This window comes from Tupaia chinensis, unplaced genomic scaffold (genome assembly GCF_000334495.1).
Source record: "Tupaia chinensis unplaced genomic scaffold, TupChi_1.0 Scaffold000070_1, whole genome shotgun sequence".
Classification (NCBI taxonomy): Eukaryota; Metazoa; Chordata; class Mammalia; order Scandentia; family Tupaiidae; genus Tupaia; species Tupaia belangeri.
This window is the reverse complement of record NW_006159530.1, coordinates 407,678-432,899: the sequence shown is the minus strand read 5'-3', so window position 1 is coordinate 432,899 and position 25,222 is coordinate 407,678. Positions and strand designations below refer to the sequence as shown.

At 41.4% G+C, this 25,222-nt stretch overlaps 2 protein-coding genes across 2 annotated transcripts in view; both read right to left on the bottom strand.

Annotated features, from left to right (window-relative positions):
- Positions 1 to 25,222, bottom strand: part of ATF6 (activating transcription factor 6) — a 255,241-nt gene that overhangs the window by 68,991 nt on the left and 161,028 nt on the right. The window lies entirely within an intron of this gene.
- On the bottom strand, positions 23,874 to 25,201 carry LOC102501887 (proteasome activator complex subunit 3). The gene has a single exon (XM_006142233.2). It carries the CDS (start codon positions 25,150 to 25,152, stop codon positions 24,412 to 24,414), a length of 741 nt encoding a protein of 246 aa, XP_006142295.1. The 5' UTR covers positions 25,153 to 25,201; the 3' UTR covers positions 23,874 to 24,411.

Genomic DNA, 25,222 nt, shown 5'->3' with positions numbered 1-25,222 from the left:
GTAAGGTTTTTTTTAAAAAATCATTATTTATTTATTTGTTCATTTATTTTAATTTGACCAGAGAAAGAAAGAGGGAAAGTGAGAAAGCGAGCCACCAGGTCTGGGACTTGAACCATGGTCAGCCATGTGGGAGTGTCCAACACCTTAACCACCACGCCAACTGCTGGCCTCCCAATGAAAATGTTTCTAAACCAGATTAAGATTGTTTTCTCAAGAGAAAGCTCTTTCCATAGACAAAATGTTGGGTACCTGCTTTGACAGGGATGAGACCAGGAAGCCTTCGACCCTTCATTATTACTTCATTCAGTAACCTAAGCTAATGAAAATTCAAGACTGTCAGCTACCATAGGTTTTTGAGTTTTTTTTGTTTTTTTTTTTTTTGAGAGATTTTTGCTATAGGGCAAGTGTACTCACCAGAGAGAGACAGAAAACAAGAAATCACCCCCCAGGGGGGCTGGCCACTCCACAATCCCTTCTCCATTCTCCTCTCCGGATCTTGGGCACACAGGCACATATGCACAGCATAATTTTAAGCCACAAGGTCCAGGACTGGAACCGCAGTCAACTACATGCGAGTCCAGCGACATAGCCATTACGCCAACTGCTGGTCTCAACTTTTTCGAAGACTAAACAGTGTGTGATTTAGGGAAATAAGTTAGGAGCCCTGAAACTTGTTATAAATGATCATTTGGTAAGTGTCAACAGCATGGCAATCAAAAAAAAATGTCCCGTTGTGGAAAAAGACCAAACACTAGATGTATAAGGAGTTTAATCATTTGAGAATTTGTCAGACATAATGTTTACAAGATGTTTCATCTTAAAACGTTCACTTTATTCTGGACTACTGGCAGACAGTGAGTTTCCTGAAGATAAAACTGCATCCTACAGATATGCTCCCAAAGTGAACCACAGGGGGGCAGGAAGGAGGATCAGCTACAGCAAAAGGAGCCAGCAAGTTTTCTGAGAAAAAGAGTAAGTATTAGGAAACACTTCAAGGAAAAAGCTACAAGTGGGTAGCTAAGAGAGTTATTTTACTTTTTGTAGAAGAAAGGCCAGGGGGTGGAGGTGGGAGGTTGGCTAGACACAAAAAATAAGTTTTTAAATTCCAGGCAGAGACCTAAACCAGTCTCAAATGCTGCATGGGTGTGTAGGAGCACGGTGGGGTGGGAAGGGGACGCAGGGAGATATTTCAGCTGACTCATATTAATGTTTCTACGACCTTCTTCAGGGGTTCCCGCTCAATTTTTATTGCTAAAGTTCTCTCTCCTTGTATGGTCCTTAGCGTATGGATATTCCCCTAGCCTTCACTACAGATCTTGATCCTTTTCTTTCCAAGGTAATTTTGATCTTGGTCATACACAGAGAAATAGGGAAGACTATAAAACGTCCCTGAAGTCCATTTTCGGAAAGATTCGTTTTGACAAGGCAAACGGCAGTGTGAAAAAGAAAACATATAAATTTATTTTAATGCCTGTAAAACTTTAACCATAATCCGCAATAATGTGATTTACCTGTCTTAGAGGACAAATTTTCTAAATGGTTGTTTTAGCAAAACAGCCAAACTGAACACTTGCTCCATGGGAGGCTGATTTTAACGGCAGCTGCGTCTTGGTAAAGGAGGGAATAGGACACTGTACAGGCCTGTCCTACCATCTAGAAGCGTTCTCTCTTCACATTACACAGGGCCTATTTCCACTGTCCCGACCCGCAGGACAGTCGAACAGGTTTCCTGAGGGAAGGAGTAAGAGACGGGACGAGCAGCGCGGAGATGACGCAGTGTTACAACTCTTCAGGGTCCTCCCGGGACGATGTAGTGTTACAACTTCTTTTTTGGGGGGGAGAGGTTTTCACTATAGGGCATGTGCGCTCGCCAGACAGACAGAGACATAGAGACAGAAAGCGAGAAATCACCCCCCAGGGGGGATGGTCATGCCACAATCCCTTCTCCTCCAGTCTCCTCTCGGGATCTTGGGCACGCACGCACACGCGCCCGGCGTGAGTTTTAAGCCACCGGGTCCAGGACGTGAACCGCGGTCAACTACGTGGGAGTCCAGCGACATAGCCATTACGCTAACTGCTGGTTCCTGTGTTACAACTCTTCAGAGTCGTCTGGAGACAACGCGGTGTCACAACTCTTCAAGGTCTTCAGGGTTGTCTGGCGATTGTGGGCCAGGGATCGTGGTTATATACATGTTGGTGGGCGGTGACTGGTTGAATGAAGGATTGTAAAAGGTGGGTTATGATTGGTTGCTTTGTGGACCAATCATGAGGTGCCGGATATGCAAATCTGAGGGATTCTAAGCTCACTGATTTGCTATGGGAAGTGGTCAATCAGAGTATAGTTTTGAAGGTGAGGTTTTTGAAGGGGAGTCAATTATGGCCTTTGGCGTTGTGTAATTGTTTGCTCGCTGAGAAATCGAAAATTAAAGGTTTCTTTAAAATGGCGATAGTATAAGACTCATAAAATGGCCTCAGCAGACTCGCTGGTGCGCAGCCTCCCACAAACAACTAGTACGGTTTCCAGTTCTCACCATAAACAAAACAGCAAGTTCTTGGTTTCCATGCAGTTGTTTTTGTTTGTGTTTTTTAAAGAGATTTTTTGCTATCGGGCATGTACACTCATCAGAAAGACAAGAGAGACAGAGAAACAGAAAGCGAGAAATCACCTCCCAGGGGGATGGCCACACCACAATCCCTTCTGCTCCATTCTCCTCTCAGGATCTTATGCATGCATGCATATGAGCCTGGCATGAGTTTCAAGCTGCTGGGTCTGGGACTCAAACCGTGATCGACTACATGGGCGTCCAACAATGTAACCATTATGCCATCTGCTGGCTCCTCCATTCAGTTTTAAACTGCATATTTTGGGGCCAGCAGACAGCATAGTATTTACAGTGCTAGATTCTCACATGGTTGGCCATGGTTTGAGTCCCAGACCCTGTGGCTTGAAACTCACACCAGGCGCCAGTGCGTGTGTGTCCAAACTCCTAGGAGAATGGAGGAGAAGGAGTTACAACATAGCCATCCCCTCTAGAGGGTGATTTCTCACTTTCCCTCTCACTGTCTCTGTCTCTCTCTCTCCCCGCCAAATGTACTTACCCTAAGGCAAAAACCTCTACAAAAGTAAAATAAATAACATACATGAGATATGTTACTGTACAAAATAAATGAAAACTATTTTTATTTAAGATTTTTTGCCATAGGGCACATGCACCCTGGAGAGAAAGAGAGACAAAAAGAAGGGGCACGAGAAATTATCCCCAAGGGGAATGGCTGTACCTCAATCTCCTCTCTTCCATTCTCCTATTGGGATTTTGGGCACACACTCATGCCTGGTGTGATTTTTAAGATGCGAAGTCTGGGACTTGAACCAGACATTAATAGCCTGACGTGGTCAGCCATATGGGAGTCCAGCACCTTAACCACTACACCACCTGCTAGTCCCAACAAATTAAAATTTTCATTGCTTGGTCAAGTACTATTCTAAAAAGGGCTTCATCTAAATTTTGGGTAGCCATGGCTTAAAAGACAAACTGAAGTATAACAGTATTAATTTTAAGTTCTGTACTAATTAGGGATCTTTTAGAAAGCATTTAATCTAGTGAACACACGACAGTATTAGGTGCTTCTAAAACAGGGAAAGTGAGAAATCAACCACGGGGGTTGGGGGAGGAGATGACCATGAGGAGGAGTTTCGTCTCCTCCAGTCTCCTCTGGGGATTTTGGGCACACATGCACACAGGCCCAGTGTAATTTTCAAGATGCTAGGTCTGGGACTTGAACCATGGTTGGTAATATGGGAGTCCAGCACCTGAACCACCACACTACCCGTTGGCCCCTACAGCAGAAGTTCTTAACAAAGGATAGATTTTAAAATCACCTGTAAGATTTTATAATATAAATATTGAGTTTCCCTACCCTCTGAGAAAAAAAAAATAGTCATGACATGGAAAAATCTGAGGTGGATTAAAATTCTGCACTTTTAACAAGTAACTGAGGTGATGCAGGGCTCTGCTTTTCACAAGCACTGGCCAGCGCAACATAGACAGCAATTAAGACCATGGACTCTGGGGGCAGCTCGGTGATGCAGTAGTAACGTGCTGCTCAAGCCACACTGAATCCATAGGGAAGATCAGGGGCTAGTTCCCTGGTCACCCTGTATACAACGGGCATATGCACCCATGATCCTAACTGGCTGGGAAGGAGATCAGGGAAACAGCGTGGGACTCGGTTGGGGGTGTCTGTCTCTCTTTTTCTTTCTGCAAGCCTGTGCGAATGTGTCTGTGCATGTGTGTCTGTCTGTCTGTCTGTCACTCTCACAAGAGAAAGAAATTTAAAAACAAACAAACAAACAAACAAACCATCAACTCTGGAGCTAGACTGCCTGGGTTTGAATTCTTCCTCTACCACCTAAATTCTAGCTGTAGGATCCCAAGAAAGTTTTTAATCTCTTTGTGCCCTCATCTTCTCACCAGTTAAACAGGAAGAGTAACGATACCAGGGGGTCTTCAAAATGTTAAACGATTTCCACATTTTTCCTGCACCAAAATATTAGTTCAATTTCTCCATGATTTTTTTGAAGTCCCCACGTACCTGCCTACTGCATAGATTATAAAGATTACACAAGTTAATATGTTAAAGCATGAGGAACAATGACTGGCATATAGAAGATACATACTAAGTGTCTGATGATTTTTTTCTTTCAATGCACTGAAAAGTTTGGGGTGAGGAAAGTCCTTGAGGAAATGCAACAGGAAGTACCCACATGGACGCCGATGCAGGAAATCAAGATCTGTTGTCTAGGTTTATTCCCATCCCCCTCACAGTCTAGACCTGTTCCACTGTTCCACTGCTGAGTAACAGAGGGCCAGGCACTCCCGACTGCTTCAGACTCTTGAGCCTAGAAGTGACAGCTCTTCATCATTCGGTCCCCACTGATGTGGTTTCTTTCATCATGATCTCTGGCTCCTTTTCATAAACGCTAGAGCCAAATGTCACAAAACTATCTACGAATTCAACCACATTTTATTTCTGTTCATTTAAAAGCTGATGGGGAAAACACAGTATTCAAAGCCTCCACCCTATTCCTATGTCTTTTTAAAGTATTTTTTTTCAATTTTTTAAACTTTGCCAGAATATGTGTGCATTTGCCAGAGAGAGAGAGAGAGAGGCGGGGGGAGAGGGGGGAAGCACCCTTCATGGGGCATGGTCAAATTACAATCCCTTCTCTTCATTGTACCCTCCTTTCAGGATCTTGGGCTCACATGCACATGCATTTTTAATGTTTCTCAAGACACCTGGTCTACCATCGGAACCACGCAGTCAGCCATGTGGGATCTAGCTGCCTCCCCACCACACAGGTTGCCCCAAAACCCCATGCCTTCTTTCTTTTTTTCTTTCTTTATTTTTTTAAATATTATTTTATTTAACTTTATTTTCCTTTGACCAGAGAGGGACAGGGAGAGAGTGAGAGAAAGTGAGAGAGCAAGCTGCCAGGTCTGGGACTCAAACCATGGTCAGCCAGGTGGAAGTCCAGCTCCCTTATTTACCACGCCACTTGCTAGTCCCAACCCTGTGCCTTCTCTAAGGAGATTTTTTTCCTAAGGGCTAATGATTGTGTGTTTGGTAGGGGTAAGGAAAACTGCTGGAGAGAAGAGCTGGAAGAAGCTAGCTGATTTACTTTTTTTCCCTCTTATTTAGGTTTTTGCCATAAGTGTGCTTACTGGAGAGAGACAGAGAGAGAGAGAAGGAAATGAGAAGTCACCACCCAGGGATGGCCACACAGCACTCCCTTCTCCATTGTCCTCTCAGAATTTGACACAAGCACGTACAGGCACCAGGCATGATTTCCAAGCCACCAAGTCTGGGACTCGAACCACAGTCGACCATGTGAGAGCCCAAAGCCTTATGTCACCTGGGATAGTGACTCTTCGGTGGGTAGGGGGGAGGGAGGGAAAGCAGTCGGGAAAGATGAAAACATTAGAACATTTTGCTATCTGTGGTTTGGCTTAATACTGCTTTTGGAGTATCACCAAGCGACCTCCTCATAGGCCTACATTACTTACCAAGTTCTCGAGGTGATACATTTGTGTTTCCTTCGGTGTGTCGCTATGCCAAAAATCAGCCTTTAAAAAGGTAAGCAACAAAGGCCAATTTTATTTGCGTTACATAGATAAGGGATCTTTTTCTCTGTGGAGGCTTAATAGTGGTGCACTGGCAGAAAAGTACCCTCTGATATCAAATTAAATCCAAAAAGAAAAAGAGAGAGAGAGAGAAAGCAAGCAAGCAAAGGCCTAGTTACTTGAAGAATTTGGGCAGCCACTCTTTTTTTTGTTTGTTTTTGAGAGGTTTTTCGCTATAGGGCGCGTGCGCTCGTCAGACAGACAGAGAGAGACATAGAGACAGAAAGCGAGAAATCACCCCCCAGGGGGGATGGTCACGCCGCAATACCTTCTCCTCCTCCATTATCCTCTCGGGATCTTGGGCACGCACGCACACGCACCCGGTGTGAGTTCTAAACCACTGGGTCCGGGATGCGAACCGCAGTCAACTACGTGGGAATCCAGCGACATAGCCATTACGCCAACTGCTGGTTCCCAAGGCAGCCACTCTTTACAGTGCATGCCTCTCTCTGCTCCCCTCGTCCACCACTGTGTCCTACTCCCTCCTAATCCCTGGCCTAGCCCTGCCCCCAGTTAGCTTCTGCTGTGGCCTGTGGCACTTTTCTCCCAGCCGCATCCCATGCTGCTCTCCTGCCTGTTTTTCCCTCTCCAAAGGGCCATGGCTACTCCTAACACCCCTGCAGGTCGAGCTGCCACCCAGCTCATCCCTAGGAACGTGCTCCCACTGCGTCAATAGTTTCAGCCGTGCTGCTTCCATCTGCTTCCTGCGGTGTGACCAGGCTGCCATCATGAATTGTAATGGGGGCCAGGGATGTTTCTGGGGAGAACGGAGGCTATTTGGGTCTGTATATAATATATGAAGTAGGAGAGATCAAAGCCAAGTTTCAAAGCTGATACTCTCGATATTTAAAATTGGTAAAGTGAGCCTTGGGTTACATTTCTGAGTTTACTTAATAATTTTTGTTTTGGTCACATGGATTTCAAATTAATTTTCCCAAATCTTGAAGATCTGACACTTGGTTTTTACTACACTAGCTGTCAGTTTGGGCTATCCAGCATTTGAATACATTATCTTGTACACATTACCACTGAGTGGGTTTTTATGGCAAATATACCTTCACTCACAGAAGACTGAAAAGGAGAGACATAATTTTTCTCCCAGCAACCAGGGGACAGACATGGGACCTAAATTTAGACAACTGGATATTCCCTTAAAATTCAAAGATTTGGCTATTAGTGAATCAGAAGACAGAGAGATTTAGATTCTTTAGCAGAGAATTCCACTGTCACTAGGGTTAGCAGCTGTGAGGGTGTCTAGTTGTGGGTTGTTCTGACCCCAATCTCTGAGCAAGACCATGGCTAATCTTTGCTGTGTTGCCTCCTTTGGTTTCCACCAGTGTTCAGAGCCCAATTTTCCAGCCTTCCAAGAAGTCTGTGAGCATAAGCCCTCCAATAAATTCCTTTCCTGCTTAACAAGCCAGTTAAGTGTCTGTTTAACTAAAGATCTGTCGTTTACAACTAAGAACCATGAGAGACACAGTATTAAAATCCTTTCTCACACAAACGTGTGAGATAATGCTGCTTAACATCTGACCCAAAAACTTCCAAAAAATCATTCATTTTAATTGAGGGGATTTCATTTTTACTTTTTTCTTTTAGGTTTTTGTCATAGGGTGTGTGTTCTCACCAAGGAGCGAAAGAGAGACAGACAGTGAGAGGAAAAGTGAGAAATCACACCCCCCAGGAGTGATTTTAAAAAACAATCCCTTCTACTCCATTCTCTTCTCTAGATTTGAGACATGCATGCACGTGCATGTGTGCTCACACACACACACACACACACACACAGTATGATTTTTAAGCCACCAGGTCCAGAAATTGAACCAGTCAGTCATGTGAGAATCCAGCTATCACAAACACCTGCTGGCCCCAATCATGGTGTTACTATTTTTTTAATTATTTAATTTTATTATTATTATTATTATTGTTGTTATATTTAATTTGTTATAGGACACATGCACTCACCAGAAAGAAAAAGAGAGGGAAATTGAGACAGCAAGTCGCCAGGTCCAGGACTCAAACTGTAGTCCACCATGTGGGAATCCAGAGCCTTAACCACTACACCACCTGCTGGCCTCTCATGGTATGCTTTATTTAAGTAAGCAAAATGTAACAGAAGGAGCCACAACCCATGTCACCCTTTTGATCCCCAATGTAAGGAAAAGTATTGCCACCATCCTGAAACTGTCTTCAGAATACCACATCTGAATCGTCCAACTCACCTGCTTTCTCTAGTCCTCACCCTGCTCTCTCCCGGCAGCATTTGATCCTTGCGATTTCCCTCCCCAAACTCTTAGTTCTCATTTTTTCCCAATATTTTGTTCCTGCCTTCTCTTCCACCCACATCCCATATTAAATGCTGCTGTTTCTTTGGGACCAATCTTTTGTCAATCTGTATCTTCCCTTGGCATCTTATCCAGTCTCGGGACTTATATTTTTGCGCAAGCCTCTCACACTTTCATCCAGATGGCATATTTACAACTGCTTCCTTAATCTCTCTCACTGGAACATTCTATAGGTCCTTAAACTCTAAATTACCTCCCCTGGGCTTCCCATTTTAGTTACCTTCATCAATTTCTACTCAGAAATCTGGCATGATCTTGAATTCCTCCTTTTTCTTATCCCCAACATTAAATATGCCCTTTCTTACTCCTGACCTTAAGTTCACACGAGTCCCTTGCGTAACCTCTCACCTAGTCTCAGGGTTTGAATATTATCAATATGCCGATGATTTCCACATTGACATTTCTAGCTCCCTCATTCCCTTGAACTCGATTCCTCGACTCACCTACCTATTCCAGATACCTCCTCAGGGGCCTCGAGGCTGAGATTTCTCCGACTCGGCTCCTGCTACTTCCCTCACGTGTGCTTCTCCCCAGTGCTTCCCACCCGTCTCAGGCACTCAGGCCAAAGACCTGGAAGTATTCTTCTCGTATCTACATCTAGTTCTCCAGTGATACGTACTGATTCTACTTTCCAGATATATCCAGAATCTGACCACCAGTCCAAGCCATCACCATCTACTGTCTATATAATGGTTTGCCAGGGACATGTGGTGACACTATGTTAACGCAACTGGACCCACACAGGAAAGGTCCTGAGTTCATATCCCAGGACCACCATGAGCACACTGGGTGCTTGCACACATGCCCATGATCCAGGGTGGCTGAAGCTGAGGTAGATCTCAGCTCTAAGACCTCTTTGGGGTATCTGTCTCTTTATCTATGTCATCTCCCTTCCAATGGGAGAAATAAGCTTAAAAACAAACAAACCAACAAAACAAAACAAACCCTATGTGAGGGGAAGACAGTGGCAGTGGCATGATGATAAAATGGGATCTGTTGCCAGGCTCACCCATGAGAGGGATCTAGGTTCACATGCGGAGCCGTCCCTGAGGATACCAGGGCATGTGTGTGCCGGTAATCTGGGGCTGAGGCTGGAGGGGAATTGTGCATCACGACTGTGAGATTATTGTCTGTCTCTATCTTTTTTCCTTGCTCATGGGAAGAAGATGAAATAAACTTTAAAAACAATCGCCCTTGGCACTAGCAGGTGGTATGACCATTTAGGTGCTGGATGGCACATGGCCAACTCTGTGGTTCAATCCTGGACCTGGCAACTTGAAAAACATGATTTTGCATCATGCTCACAACCCTGAGAGGGGATTGAAAAGGGATTGTGGCGTAGCCATCCTGCTTGGGGGCTGAGTTCTCATGTTTCCCCTCTTTCTGTCTCTCTCCAGCAAGTACACTTGCCCTATGGTAAAAACCTGGAAAAAAAATTTACATTTAAAATATTCCAATAACTTCTAATCTCAGGGCGAGGTTAAAAGCCCAAGAGGAGAAGAGATGGAAGAGAAGGCATTGTGGCATGCCCATCCCCCATGAGGAGTGCTTTCTTACTTTCTCTCTGTCTCCTTGTGGGTATTTCTCTCCAGTGAGTGTACACACCTTATAGCAAATTAAAACAAACAACAACAAACTTTAAACAAAAATTTTTAAAAAGAAATTTTAAATATACTCCTTTGGTAAAGCAGTGGAAATGATTTATATTCTCTGTGATGAAATGGCAAATACACGAAAAACAGGTAAGATGCACACTGAAGCGTGATGGTTATCGCAAGAAAAAGCACTTGTGTGACTGAATTCAAAGCTGAACTCCCCGCCATTTTTTATGGATTACCACTTTTACTATACTTGAACATGACTCAAACTTTTGTTATTCAGGGAGGGGCATCTGTTAAGCATGGTCTTGAAAATGAATGAAGTAAGCGTGTCTAACAACAATGACAACAAAAAAACACCTAGATGATAAGTCTTTCAAATGACAGAATTTGAAATTTGGGGTGAGAATCAGAACGTTGGAGACCTTGTATCCATCCATTACCATGGGCATGTTTTTCTTGATGTGACTGGTGGAGACAGTCATGACTGTGGTTTTTTGATATTATATAATGAAATATGTTAATATTGGGGAGATCTGCATACCTCAGCAAACCTGTCTCTTCCAAACGACCAGGGCATGATGTCACAAAATCATGCACAGGTAAAGGTTCCATCTGAAGTGAGGACGGGGCACAGGGGGTGGCACAGCAGTGGTGTGGCTGGAGCCACATGGGGTAGGTCCTTGGTTTGAGCCTGGGACCAATTAACATATTATAGTTTGTGCTTACATGTCTCTATCTTTGGGGCTGTATTTCTTCAGGGTAAGATCGATAATGATAGTAGCTATGGGCCTCCTGAAATGGTAGGGAACACTCTGTTAAAATATGTACATGTATTTTTCTTGGGAGATAGAGGAGTTCATGATAAAAAATGGTGAAGGATTATTGCTTTAGAGGGAGTCTCAACCTTTCAGTTCTCAATTTACCTTCTTAGACAAAAGATACTCAATACCTATTTTTACATAAAGGGCTCTTTTGGTGAAAAAATATGACCTCACTCAAAATTGTTTCATATCTTATAGACAAATGACTTTCATGCTGTAACTACTTTATTTACTTTAAAGCAAAAGATTCCCTTATGGGGCCACAGTGGCATCGTGGTAAAGACACTGGACTCCCACATGGCTAACCACAGTTTGAATCCTGGACCTGATGGCTTACAAATCACACCAAGTGCATGCACATGTGCCCAAAATCCCAGTAAGAGAATGGAGGAGAAGAGACCGCAGCACGGCTATCCCCCCTGGAGGGTGATTTCTCACTTTTCCCCTCAATGTCTCTATCTCTCTCTAGAGAGCATATATGCACTATGGCAAAAACCTTGAAAAAAAATTCACTTATAGCTATAATATGCTTGGAGTGGTTAGATTTATTTACAGTAAGTCGGCAATTTATAAGGAATAGTTGATCCTCCCAATTAATGAACAATTTCAATTCGCATTGCTATTTTCTAACATCCCAGACGTGATTTAATAAAAATGACTTAGGACCAACCCGATTTGCTACTATACCATCATCATGGCTGCTACTCACTCATGGCCTTAGGAAAACTCTTTCAGCTTTTATCATTTTACCCACAATTAAATGCACTCTTTTCCCAACACATCTCAAATTCTGCCAAAAAATATCACTACCAATCTGTACTCAAAATATGATGAAATACACTAGGAATAAAAAGTATTTAGGGGTGGTCTACAAAGATGACTTCTAAGAGGTTAAAAAGTTTGACATTTTTGTAGCCCTAGAGTATTGGGCAAGTAACATAAGCCCATTAAAACTTTGTTGCTGTTAATAAATGAACGAGCAAATCTTTTTTTCTCATTGTTGAAGGGGTTCTTAAGGCAATGAATGTGAAGTACCTTCAGTTTAAAATGCTTAAGTTATTATGTCTAGGCAAATTCATGTTTTTACAAACTTCCTTAACTGGAAAATGGCAAATACACACACGCATAAGACAGGAGAAAAGGAGAAAGTTTAGAGATCTCAATTAGGAAATATGCTCTTATCAAAAATATTAATTTGAGGAGTACAATGGGCAGAAATGACACTAATCAGAAATCATGTACTCTCATCATTAGAGCCTACCTAGCTGTTAAACAGATGCTTCTAAGAAACACAGCCATCATTTGAATACTCCCAAACACTTACCTATGGAAACCTACAAGGTGAGAGGAATCTAAGCTGGAGTTCACCCTCTGGTGTGAGACCTATGCAAGTGCTGATATGAATACCTGATGAACGGTGACGGCCTAGAAGTAAGATATGCTGAGACCTGCACTGGACTGCCAGGTCACACAGAAGAGTGAGGACGCAACAGATGGGGAAAGGGGCCTCTGAGCAAGATATTACATGAAAGTGAATGAAGCCACAGTGACTCCATCTTGTATGCTAACCCACCATCCTACCGCTGTCTTGTCTCACTAAGCTGGGCTACAAGTCAGTACTGGTCAGACTTGTTCCTGGATCCCAGGCTGGTAAACGCAGATCTTAATCTGTGCTTTGGAGCTGTGCGTTCTCAACCATCAGTTATGACACAAAGCCCCCTGGGACCCACTGTAACCTACAATCTGCACAAATCAGAGAGCCTTGCCTAGAAGGGCAGTGAGTTGCCTGTCTCGTGCAGAGAGCTTCCTGGCCTGCTGCCGCCAGGGCTTGCTTCTGTAAATTCTCTCACAACTCCTGCTGCTGCCAAGCTGGATAAATCTGCCTTATTCTTTAGCCTTTCGGCTCCTACATTTGGAGGCCGTTTCTTTTGCGTGGCCTTGTGGCAGAACAAAAGGTAATGCTCCTTATGCTAGAGGGTTTGTTTTTTTTTTGTGTGTGGGGGGGACTTTAAGCTTTGAATCTCTGCTCTTAAGACGAGCTAAACCTTCTATGGGAAAATATGGCTATATATATGCTCTTTGGACTTATTACACGGTGTGAGTGCTGACATTCACAGACTGTCTCTCAAACAGGTTACTACACGCATTAATGCTAATCATGAGTCCAAGAGCGTGTACAGAAAGTTTCATATGCGCTTAAATATGAGAACAGACCAGTAGATCCTCAGGACATTATTACTCAGTGGACCAGTACGAGTCGATGACTTAATGAAATAATACTGCTTCTTTAAATAACTGGGAACAAGTAGCCATATCTAAGAATATAAGTACCATCGGCCATTAATCTGACAATATAGCTAAAAATTTCACAATTAATTTCTAGAGTAAATCTGTTACTCTAGAAATTAATGAAGTTTTAAAGAGACTATATGGCATAAGAAAGGAATAATTATATCCTGGCATTAATTCATTCATAAAAAGAACACCAATAGGTCTTTTGCATAAACACATGCTTAAAATATTCAAATTAGCTCAAGCGATCAAACATAGAACAACTGTGAAACAATAAAGTACTACTAAAAATTTACAATTTATTTTCCAGCAGAGCTTTTATATTCAATCTTCTTGAATATGTGTTAATGATTCTGGAGGTAAGAATAAAAGAACTGAAATAAAAATGAGCAATATAATGTTTCTCTTAGCTAATTCCCACAACCTCTGCTTTGATTAGTTTTCATTTTTCAGTTTTTAAATAGTCTTCTTTAATTTTCTATTTCAAATGTCTATTTTATTTTATTAAGCTGGGCTACAAGTCAGTACTGGTCAGACTTGTTCCTGGATCCCAGGCTGGTAAACGCAGATCTTAATCTGTGCTTTGGAGCTGTGCGTTCTCAACCATCAGTTATGACACAAAGCCCCCTGGGACCCACTGTAACCTACAATCTGCACAAATCAGAGAGCCTTGCCTAGAAGGGCAGTGAGTTGCCTGTCTCGTGCAGAGAGCTTCCTGGCCTGCTGCCGCCAGGGCTTGCTTCTGTAAATTCTCTCACAACTCCTGCTGCTGCCAAGCTGGATAAATCTGCCTTATTCTTTAGCCTTTCGGCTCCTACATTTGGAGGCCGTTTCTTTTGCGTGGCCTTGTGGCAGAACAAAAGGTAATGCTCCTTATGCTAGAGGGTTTGTTTTTTTTTTGTGTGTGGGGGGGACTTTAAGCTTTGAATCTCTGCTCTTAAGACGAGCTAAACCTTCTATGGGAAAATATGGCTATATATATGCTCTTTGGACTTATTACACGGTGTGAGTGCTGACATTCACAGACTGTCTCTCAAACAGGTTACTACACGCATTAATGCTAATCATGAGTCCAAGAGCGTGTACAGAAAGTTTCATATGCGCTTAAATATGAGAACAGACCAGTAGATCCTCAGGACATTATTACTCAGTGGACCAGTACGAGTCGATGACTTAATGAAATAATACTGCTTCTTTAAATAACTGGGATCAAGTAGCCATATCTAAGAATATAAGTACCATCGGCCATTAATCTGACAATATAGCTAAAAATTTCACAATTAATTTCTAGAGTAAATCTGTTACTCTAGAAATTAATGAAGTTTTAAAGAGACTATATGGCATAAGAAAGGAATAATTATATCCTGGCATTAATTCATTCATAAAAAGAACACCAATAGGTCTTTTGCATAAACACATGCTTAAAATATTCAAATTAGCTCAAGCGATCAAACATAGAACAACTGTGAAACAATAAAGTACTACTAAAAATTTACAATTTATTTTCCAGCAGAGCTTTTATATTCAATCTTCTTGAATATGTGTTAATGATTCTGGAGGTAAGAATAAAAGAACTGAAATAAAAATGAGCAATATAATGTTTCTCTTAGCTAATTCCCACAACCTCTGCTTTGATTAGTTTTCATTTTTCAGTTTTTAAATAGTCTTCTTTAATTTTCTATTTCAAATGTCTATTTTATTTTATTTTTGCCACAGGGCACATGTGCTTGTCAGAGACATAGAGAGGGAAAGTGGGAGATCACCACCCCCACCCCCCGGGGTGGGGGATGGCCAACCACAATCCCTTCTTCCTTATTCTCCTATGGGATTTTGGGCTTGGACACGCCCACCCAGGGGATTTCAAGCCTCCAGGTCTAGGGCTCGAACTGCGATCAGCCATGTGGTAGTCCAGAGTTTTAACCACCACACCACCTGCTGGCCCTTCAAATGTCAAATTTTAAAATTTTCTCGTATAGCTGAAAATAATACTTTTGCACAAAGCTTTTACAGATTATGTCTGAGCTAATGCATAAATTTATGTCTCCATATATAAACTTAAAAACAATTAGCGCATACTATAACATTAAGAAGATACTTTTCATAGAAGACAACTATTTTCTTGCTTTCATCAAGCTATTCTGGCTTCATGTGTTGTCAACAATCTTCTCTCTAAGTATAAACAGGACCAGGTCGTGGTACAGCAGTGACCCACATGGGAAAGGTCCTGGGTTCACATTTCAGAACCTCACTGAACACGCCAGAGGCCTGCAGTGTGCCCATGATCTGGGCTGGCTGAGGGTGGTGGAGGGCCCTCTGGAGGTGCCCGGCTCTTTTTTTTTTTTCTTTTTTTTCTTTTCTTTTTTTTCTTTCTTTCTTTCCCCTCCCTCTCTCTCTCTCTCAAGAAATAATTTTTTTAAAGTATGAACAGAAATTACATTCATAAGTAATATTTTATTTTTCCTATCATACCGTTTAGTCTTCAGACTTCTTACAGAAAAACGTGGAATTTAAATGCATTGAAAATTTTAATGCCCAGCTTAACAAGCTCCCAGAAATGGCTAGCAGGTCTCTTTTCATGTCTTCTATGAATTATTATAAGCAAAGCTAAGTACTTCTCCTCCCAAAGAGCACCCACAGCATCTGCCGTAGCTCTTCAGTTCTGAATGCGTGTCTAGCAGAAGCACTGGCGTAAGCTGTACAACACACAGGTAAGGGTTCAACGATTCAGTCCCTCTCACACAGCATAAATGTAGTCAAACAGCAGGGAGAAGAATGCTCGCCAATATCCAAGATGCAGACAGTAAGGAATACAGCGAGTTCACTACACGTACTCTGCTTATTAAACTGTTTAAAATTTACAAAAGGTCTTACCCAGAATGTTTGTCTTTTGTCAAAGGCCTAATAAGTGTAAGAGAATTTTTTATGTATTTAACAAAAGAACTTTTTGATACTTTAAAAGAACGATTCTACTTTTAAAATATAGAAATCCAGAAGGATAAATAAAGTATTACATTCACGGCCCTGGAGAATCGGTTTTGAGAAGCAAGTTTCAGGATTCTTCATTCTTTGCTATGCTAGATTTACTTCTAACTCTTGGTTAGAAAAGTAAGAGGGAATTACTGAAGCTATTAATGGAGTGATGGAGTTTATTTCAAATGAACTTGGACAGCATAAAGATTCAGCACAGATGTTTGGAATAACTTGCAGCTGTTGCAGGGTGAATAGGCATAATGACATCACTGGGGGAATGTTGAAGGAGAATTGCTCTGAGTACTTTAAAATATTTATATTATTGTGATATGAAAAATGTTTAATTAGAAACCAGACAGTGGTGTAAAACACACTAATCTAGTGTTATAAGTTACAGTAGAGAGAATGCGATTAACGATTTACTGTACATAGTATTAATGGTTAAGATGTTGGGTTTACTGATTACCTTGGTTTAATAGTTCACTACACAATGTATTAATGAATGGAAAAGTCACATTGTAACTAATGTTAATTAAAATAATTTAAAATAAATATCTAGATCTTCTACAGTCAACAAAGGCACGTGTCCTCTTCACTTCTTGATCTGTTTTCCACTCCGATTAAAATCTCTTCCCCAGGCATAGATCAGGGAACAGAGTTTTAAGAATCTTTTAAGAACAGAAGGGAGCAGGCCTCAGAAGACACCTTTATGGCTCCTGAAAACTAGTGATTTCAGGGAAAAAGAAATGAATATTTTCTACTGATAATTCAGCCTCCAGCCCACAAATTCCAGCAGAGAGGCAAGGGAGCAGGCCTCAGAAGACACCTTCATGGCTCCTGAGAACTAGTGATTTTAATATAGGAAGTCAAAATCTCTCTTGAAAGTATTAAAAGCAGACTAGATCATACAGAAAATAGAATCTCAGACATACAAGAGAAAATTTCTGGCCTAGAAAAATCTACCACGAAGACTGAGAAAATTGCCCAAAAATTTGAGAGTAATATAAGAGAAATACTAGATACCATCAAACATCCAGATAACTGGCATCCCAGAAGGCAAAGAGACTCATAAGGGCATTGATAATCTATTCCATGAAATCCTGGGAGAAAACTTTCCAAACCTAGAGAGGCACTCAAAGATCCAGTCCCAAGAAACACAAATGACCCCAAAGAGAATCAACCCAAGATCTTCTCCAAGTCACATTATAGCCAGACTGGCCAAAACCACAGACAAAGACAAGATACTAAGATTGGCAAGAGAGAAACGGCAAGTCACCTACAAAGGATATCCCATCAGGTTAACAGCAGACCTCTCATCAGAAACAATGCAAGCAAGGAAAGAATGGGAAAATATATTCAAAGTGTTAAGGGAAAAGCAATTGCAGCCGAGAATACTGTACCCGGCAATACTGTATCCTTAATATGGGAAGAAAAGACAAGAACATTCTCAGATAAACAAAACCTGAAAGAATTTACCAGCACCAGACCAGATCTCCAAGAAGTTCTCAAGGGAGTGCTATGTCAGGAAAATTAAATGTAGTCACACAGAAATGAGAGTTCAAAAACTAAGAAAATGGCCAACTTAATTGTAGGGACAAGTCTGGAGTTGAATATTATATCCCAGAATTCAATCGAGAAGATTGAACCACAACAGAAGATAGATTAAATACATGAGACTGAACTGGTGAAATAGCATTCTGTGACTTTTGACTAAAATATTGCTGCTTTTCTTCTAGGATTTGTTGTCCGGTTTTAAGAGTTTTTGTCCTGTCTTGAGCTGTCAATAGGTTCATGTACCTACTATTTGAACAGAATATTAATCTGTTTCCAGGCTTTAAGTTTTAAGCAAATTTCCTTTCCAATTCAAAACTGCTTTTCTTGAAATTACCAGCTGAACTTGCTATTGAAAGTAGTTAGGTTATTGGGGCCTGCAGTTAGCGTAATGGCTATGTCGCTGGACTCCCACATAGTCGACCGCGGTTCGGGTCCCAGACTCGGTGACTTAAACTCACGCTGGGCGCATGTGCGTGTGTGCCCAAGATCCCGAGAAGAGAATGGAGGAGAAGGGATTGTGGTGTGGCCATACCCTCTGGGGTTGATTTCTCACTTTCTGTCTCTATGTCTATCTCTGTCTGTCTGGCGTGTCTGTCTGGCGAGCGCATGCGCCCTATAGCAAAAATTTCTCCAAAAAAAAGAAAAAAAACGAAAGTAGTTAGATTATTTAAGAAACTGTGTGATCAATAAAATGTGGGGGGGAACCAGCAGTTAGCGTAATGGCTATGTCGCTGGATTCCCATGTAGTCGACCGTGGTTCGCGTCCCGAACCCGGTGGCTTAAAACTCACGCTGGGCGTGTGTGCGTGCGTGCCCAAGATCCCAAGAGGAGAATGGAGGAGAAGGGATTGCGGCGTGACCATCTCCTCTGGGGGGTGATTTCTCGCTTTCTGTCTCTATGTCTCTCTCTGTCTGTCTGGCGAGCGCACGTGCCCTGTAGCGAAAACCTCTCCCAAAAAAAAAAAAAAAGATAATTAAATAAATAAATAAATAAAATGTGGGGGGAAAAGGAATGGAAGACTACTATAGACACCAGAGATGGTGTGAGAAGAGGGTAGGAAAGGGCAGAGGGTCTGACATAGGGGTAAATATAAATAAATAAATGAAACTAGAAATGGAAAATTATTGACAATAACATACAAGATTAAGCCACTATGCAGTATATTCTGGATGGGAAACCATTTTTTGTATGCTGTGATGATGATTAGGTGATAAATGTGAACTAATTAATTTTTAAAAATAAGGAGAAAAAAAAAGAATCCTTGGAAAACAGAATGAATGAGCGTTTATCTATTGCATCTTAATCTGGAATTACCAATCAAAAGAAATTATATTAGAAAGAACTTAAATATAAATGCTTATCCTCTGCAATGCATATGCTATGTTGCAACGATATAAACACACATATGCATCCTCTAGTGGACTATGGGTGCCTTTTCTTTTTTTTACTAATATTTTTCAGATTTCTGAGCACTGAGATAGTTATTTTGAAATTAAAAAGTGTTTTAAACTGCTGACATAATTATCTATTAATGACAGAGACCATTTTAGAATTTTATAAAAATACGTAAACCCCATAAAGACTACGAAAAAAGTTGACTCTAACAACCAAATATGAATTTATGAACAATTTAGTAATTTACAAAAACACTAACCTCAAGAGTTAATGAAGAAGTCTAAAATGAAGTCTTCTACATCATTTATGTGGTTTAAGAAAAGTATCTCATTCAAGTCTAAAATCCAGTCTACTAATTTCAGAATTTACAATTAAATTTTAGTGTCCCTTATGAATAAGAATTTAAAACTAACATTTAGTTTCAAAATGAGTTTTTTTTTCTAAAATGAGTCTTTAAATCCATCACTTAAAAACAAAACTCTCTCTCCTCTCTCTAGATTTGGCTGTCTTTTTTAAAGGAATTTAAAAAAGGGGGGGGCTTTAAGACTCTAGTACTAATAATAGGCAAATAATTTGTATTGGATACCATGTTTTAACACCAATTCCTAAAGTAGACTTATTATTGTAATAGCTTCCAACCATTTGCAAGAAAGGGAAGTCACAGAGGGATTAATTTTTGAAAAAGTAGAGACTTTATAAAAGCATTACAGCACCAATTTAGTTTGATACGGCATTAGAAAAGAGAAAAATGCAAACACCAGAACTCTTTAACTACAAAGGACATGCATATTTTCTTAGTAAAAAGCTGGCCTGGAATTAGATACAATTTATTTCACCTTGACACAGGTTTGACAGTTTAAGAGTAAAAGGAACAAGCAAAAGGTGATGGTTATGTTATGGAGCAGGTATTTGAAAGTAAGATAATTAATGTGGTTGGCAAAGTAAGCCAGACTTCCCTTACATTGTCTATTACACATCTATGTGCAGTGAAATGCCTGACAGATGGTATGAACTGATGCAGGGTTCCTGGTCCTTTTCTGAAATAAGATATAATACCTTACAGGGAAAATACGAGAACTCTTAGGAGTAGGAGAATGTGAAACACAAACAACTCTCTTTCTATCAAATAGTATCTTTGCTGCTGTTGGGTTTCTTTTTGTTTTTTTTTTTGGTTTTTTTTTTGGTTTGTTTTGGTTTTTTTTGGAGAGGTTTTTGCTATAGGGCGCTTGCACTCGCCAGCCAGCCAGAGAGAGACAAAGAGATAGAAAAAGAGAAATCACCCCCCGGGGGGATGGCCACGCTGCAATCCCTTCTCCATTCTCCTCTCGGGGTCTTGGGCACGCACGCACACGCGCCCAGCGTGAGTTTTAAGCTACCGGGTCCACGACGCGAACCGTGGTCGACTACATGGGAGTCCAGCGACATAGCCATTATGCTAACTGCTAACTGCTGGACCGGCTAAATGCTGGTCCCTTCTGTTGCTGTTCCTTTTTAAAGGTAAATTTGAAACTCAGGCTTTTCAGAAAATCAAAAAAGAGTTAACTTGTTTTACTTTTTTAACATTTTTCAGAAATTTACTTTCAAATTACAGTTTCTACTAAACCTAAGTTTACATTTTTTTCTGACCCACATAGGTTAAAATGGACAAATATTCATACCCATTTTTGTAAAGCCAGGCCCAAGTGAAAGATACATTTTCTATATCTGACTATAGATAAAATTTTTAAATGTTGACTCAAATATAATTGTGGTTTTTTTGGAGAGGTTTTTTGCTATAGGGTGCATATGCTCGCCAGAAAGACAGAGAGAGACAGAGAGACAGAAAGCGAGAAATCAGCCCCCAAGGGGGATAGCCACAATGCAATCCCTTCTTCTCCACTCTCCTCTCAGGATCTTGGACAAACACGCACATGCGCCAGGCATGAGTTTAAGCCGCCGGGTCTGGGACTCGAACCACAGTCAACTACATAGGAGTTCAGCAACATAGCTATTGCGCTAACTGCTGGTCCCTCCTATAATTTTAAGTCTCAAATTAATTTACCTTACTCATAAAGAAACACTGGTTTGTCAGAAAAGTTATAACATTGTTTTTTTCTATGCAAAAATGCATCACGACTTTTCTGAGAACCCAATATATGCCTTTCACTCCTTTAGGTGAAATAGATCAGGAAAATGAAAATGCAGAAGAAATGCCACAGATCAGATGCTTCCTGGACAGACATCGACACCACCTCAGAAAAACTTACCAGGTATCACATCTTAGGGGGGAGAGGGGGGGAACCTGCCAGTAATTGGAGCTCAAACTCCGAAACATTTCTTTAAAAAAAAAAAAAAAAGAAAAAAATCTCTGCTTTACATGTTAAACAATTCTTGCTGCTACATAGGAAATATTTTTACAGTAGCTTTCAGTCAAGTCTGTACAATAAAGGTTCATACTGGTTTCATCCTTGGCAATCGAAGCACATTGCTGAAGAAGCTCCTGAACAAAAAGTCTTCGAAAGTGACTGCACTTATTAAATGGGGAAATTGGGAGTGGGGAGATTATAAGAATCAATGAAAAGAAAATAGACACAATAATCATGTTATGACCCTATCTTTAGGAAGATCTGGAAATAATTTCATTGCAAGGAATTATCTTGTTCTATCCTTATAAAAATACTGTAAGGGAAAAACTGATGCAGTTATGAAACATAAAAACAGGTACCAGACTGGGAGCCAAAAAATCGATACCAGGTAGTGTGGTGGTTAATGTGCTGGACTCCAACCTGGCTGACTGCAGTTCGAGTTCCGAACCTGACAGCTTGCTTTCTCACTCTGTCTCTCACTCTCACTCTCCATCTCTCCAGAAAATGCATGTGCCCTGTAGCAAATTTAAAAATAATAGGGGCCAGAGATGGCATAGTGGTTCAGGTGAATTCCCATGTGGTGGACAATGGTTCAAGTCCTGGACCCAGCACTGGAAACTCATACCCAGTGCGTGTGTCTGTGTGCCCAAAATTCTGAGGGAATGGAGAAGGGATTGTGGCATGGCCATCCTCCCTAGGAGGTGTTTTCTCATTTTCTCTCTCTCCCTCCCTCTCTGTCTCTATGGTGAGCACACACACCCTATAGCAAAAAATCTCTTTTAAAAAATCAGTACTAGACTTTCTGACTCATATAGTCACTTAGTTTCAGAGGGTCTTATTTTTTTTATTATTTTCAAAGGAAATTTCAATGGGAAATGGATTCTCTTCTGTCACAAAAATTAATTTAACCCCTTATAATATTCCCACAATGTTCGAGAAATTTTATTATTTTACATTTATTTTTAGGTTTCTGCCATAGGGCACATGTACTCACCAGGAGGGAGACAGAGAGATTCAGAGAGAAGAAAAAAGAGAAATCATCCCCCCAGTGGAAATGGCTATGCTGAAACCCCTTCTCCTCTTGGAATTTTGGGCATGCATGTACATTTGCCCAGCATTACTTTCAAGCCACCATGTCTAAGACTTGAACCATTGTGGACCATGTGGGAGTCTAGCAACTTAACCACTATGCCATCTGTTGGTTCCAAGAAATAATTGTATTACATGCAATATTACTATAAAATATATTAAAAGATTAAGATCATGCATTATATATGTATACGAGTCTTAAAAAATGGGACTTCCCAGTGCACAGTTGAATGGAAAATGACAGAGAGAGAGAGAGAGAGATGAAACGGTCACTATGCCCAGGAATAATCTCACTATGTATGAAAAGGCATCCACTCCTATTAACCTTTTTCTAAATTTGTACTACATAACTTCCAGAGGTGGTGATGAGAAATTAATATCCTCAGGTAATACTAATATAAAGTATTTTGTATAAAGACACTTAGCTGGCTAAAGTATCTTTATTATCAGAAATGGTAACATTAGAAACAGAAACCACCATGGAAAAACCATCACAACTAAGAAATTCTTTTGGATGCATAATATGATTCATGGTGCAATAATTTACCTTATCTGTGAATGAAGTCTGGAAATGCTGAACTTTAAAAATACCAATAGTGTAGGGCCAGCAGATGGCATAGCAGTTATGTCGCTGGACTCCCCCACGGCTAATCCCAGTTTGAGTCTTGGACCTGGTAGCTTGAGATTCATGCCGGGCACATTTGTGTCTGTGCCTGAAATCCTGGGAGGAAAATGGAGGAGAAGGGACTGCAGCACAGCTATCACCAAGAAGGGTGGGGTGAAGACAACAGTTGCCTCTCGGAGAGTCAGAAAAAGCAGACAAGGGAAAAAGAACCTGTATTCACATTTTAGAGTCTTAAGATCTAGAGAATGACCCAAATAATGAGAGAAAAACTCCAATGAAGACCTATTAGAAAAATATCTTGAGACAAAAGAGGAAAGACGAGAATCAACTGAAGGGAGAGAAATGTAAAATGTAAAACTGGAATGGATTTAATAGATGCATTTATGAGATCAATGGATCTGCAGAGCAAATTCTAAACTGTAAAAAAGAAAAAGTGGAAGACAGAAATGGTAGGAGATTGTGCAAAGAAACCATGATCATAGATTGTTCTTCATTGTGAAGGGAGTTAACATCCATTTTTGTAGAATTAAAACCCATTACTCTTTATATGCTTATTTTTCTTGCATTTCAGAGTCGAAAAATATAAATCCAACAGAGGAGAGAAACCTTATACACCCGAAAATTAAATTTCAGATAAGCACGCTTAAGCCATTATAAAGTGTTATAACCAAGTTTTATTTTAATCTGCTAAATTAGAGGTATACAATGACCTAAATAAATCCCACTGAACTCCTTTCCTAGAAAAAAACAGAGGATGGTGTAAAAGGTGCGTTTTTGAGGTTTGAACAAAGTAACATACAGCAGAACCTTAGGAAAAGCTTCATTTAACTTTCTTTTAAACTTTACTTTTTAAGTAACCTCTAAAACCATTCAATGTCATCTATGCCATAATAAACTCTGGCCAACAGTCACCGTCAAAGCTGCTTTTTAAAATGGCAAAGCTGCTTTCTCCTTGGCGAGCCTTACCACATTCTACCAGATGGTTTGTCCTCATTCTCCCCCCACCAAAAGGAAAACCAAATAAAAACCACACCGAAAGAATTCAGCATGAGGATAAACTGTATGAAATTCTAGCTAAATGGTCATGCACATTTCCAGCCATTTCATCACCTGTAGAGACATTATAACCAGCCTCCTAGCTGCCTGAAATAGCTCAGCCAACTCCTGAAGGAACGCGGGTGGAGGAAAGTCCTCAGTACAGGTTGTCGGTGTTGATGCTCCGAGGGGTCTTGATCTTCTCGATGTTTTTGAGGATTACGTCATGCAAGGTGGCATACTGGTTCCGCAGGTGCAGCAGGATCTGGCGCACACTCAGGTACTCGTTTTCGTCCACCTCGGCTACGGTGCGGCGATAATCTTCCACCTGCGGGTACTTCACGATCTTGGATACCAGCTTGGCCCGGGTGTTGTAGTAGGTGGAGAAGCGGCGGAGATAGGAGGCTGCTGTGCTCTCCACCGTCCACAGCTGGTCCACGGTGTCTTCCTGGATAGACACTCCGAAGTTGTTGCCGTCCTCCACCTTTGGGATGAGCAGCTGCACCCACATACGCACCGTGTTGCATTTCTCCCTCAGCAGCTCGATTTCGGGTTTCACCCGCTCGATCAGCTCCACCAGATGCTGGTTGCTCCGAAGAAGCTGGCCCTCGCCACCGGGCAGTGCTGGGACCTTGACCAAGGGCTGCGTCTGCAGAGGTGGTGGTTCCTGATTGGGCCCATCCCCTGCGGTTTCCGGGACAACAGGGGGCACAGGGGCTGGCACCGAACAGATTCTGGACAGGTCTTGCAGGCGGAGCTCCTGGACCCGGCTATCCAGCTCTGACAGCTTCTGAGGGAAGAAGGTGGACACCAGATCCTCGGCCTCCTGGGCAATGCGGGCCCGAAAAGAATCGACTTTGCCCTGGACGTCCTGTTCTAACTTCAGCGGGGAAGCCATGCCGCCAGAAGCATCGAGAGCTGGGGCAGCCAGGACCTGGAGCTCTTCCTTCTCGGCAGGCAGCACCGGG

Bases quoted from the DNA above. Each gene is read 5' to 3' on its own strand.
- LOC102501887 (XM_006142233.2), bottom strand. From the start codon at position 25,152: ATGGCTTCCCCGCTGAAGTTAGAACAGGACGTCCAGGGCAAAGTCGAT.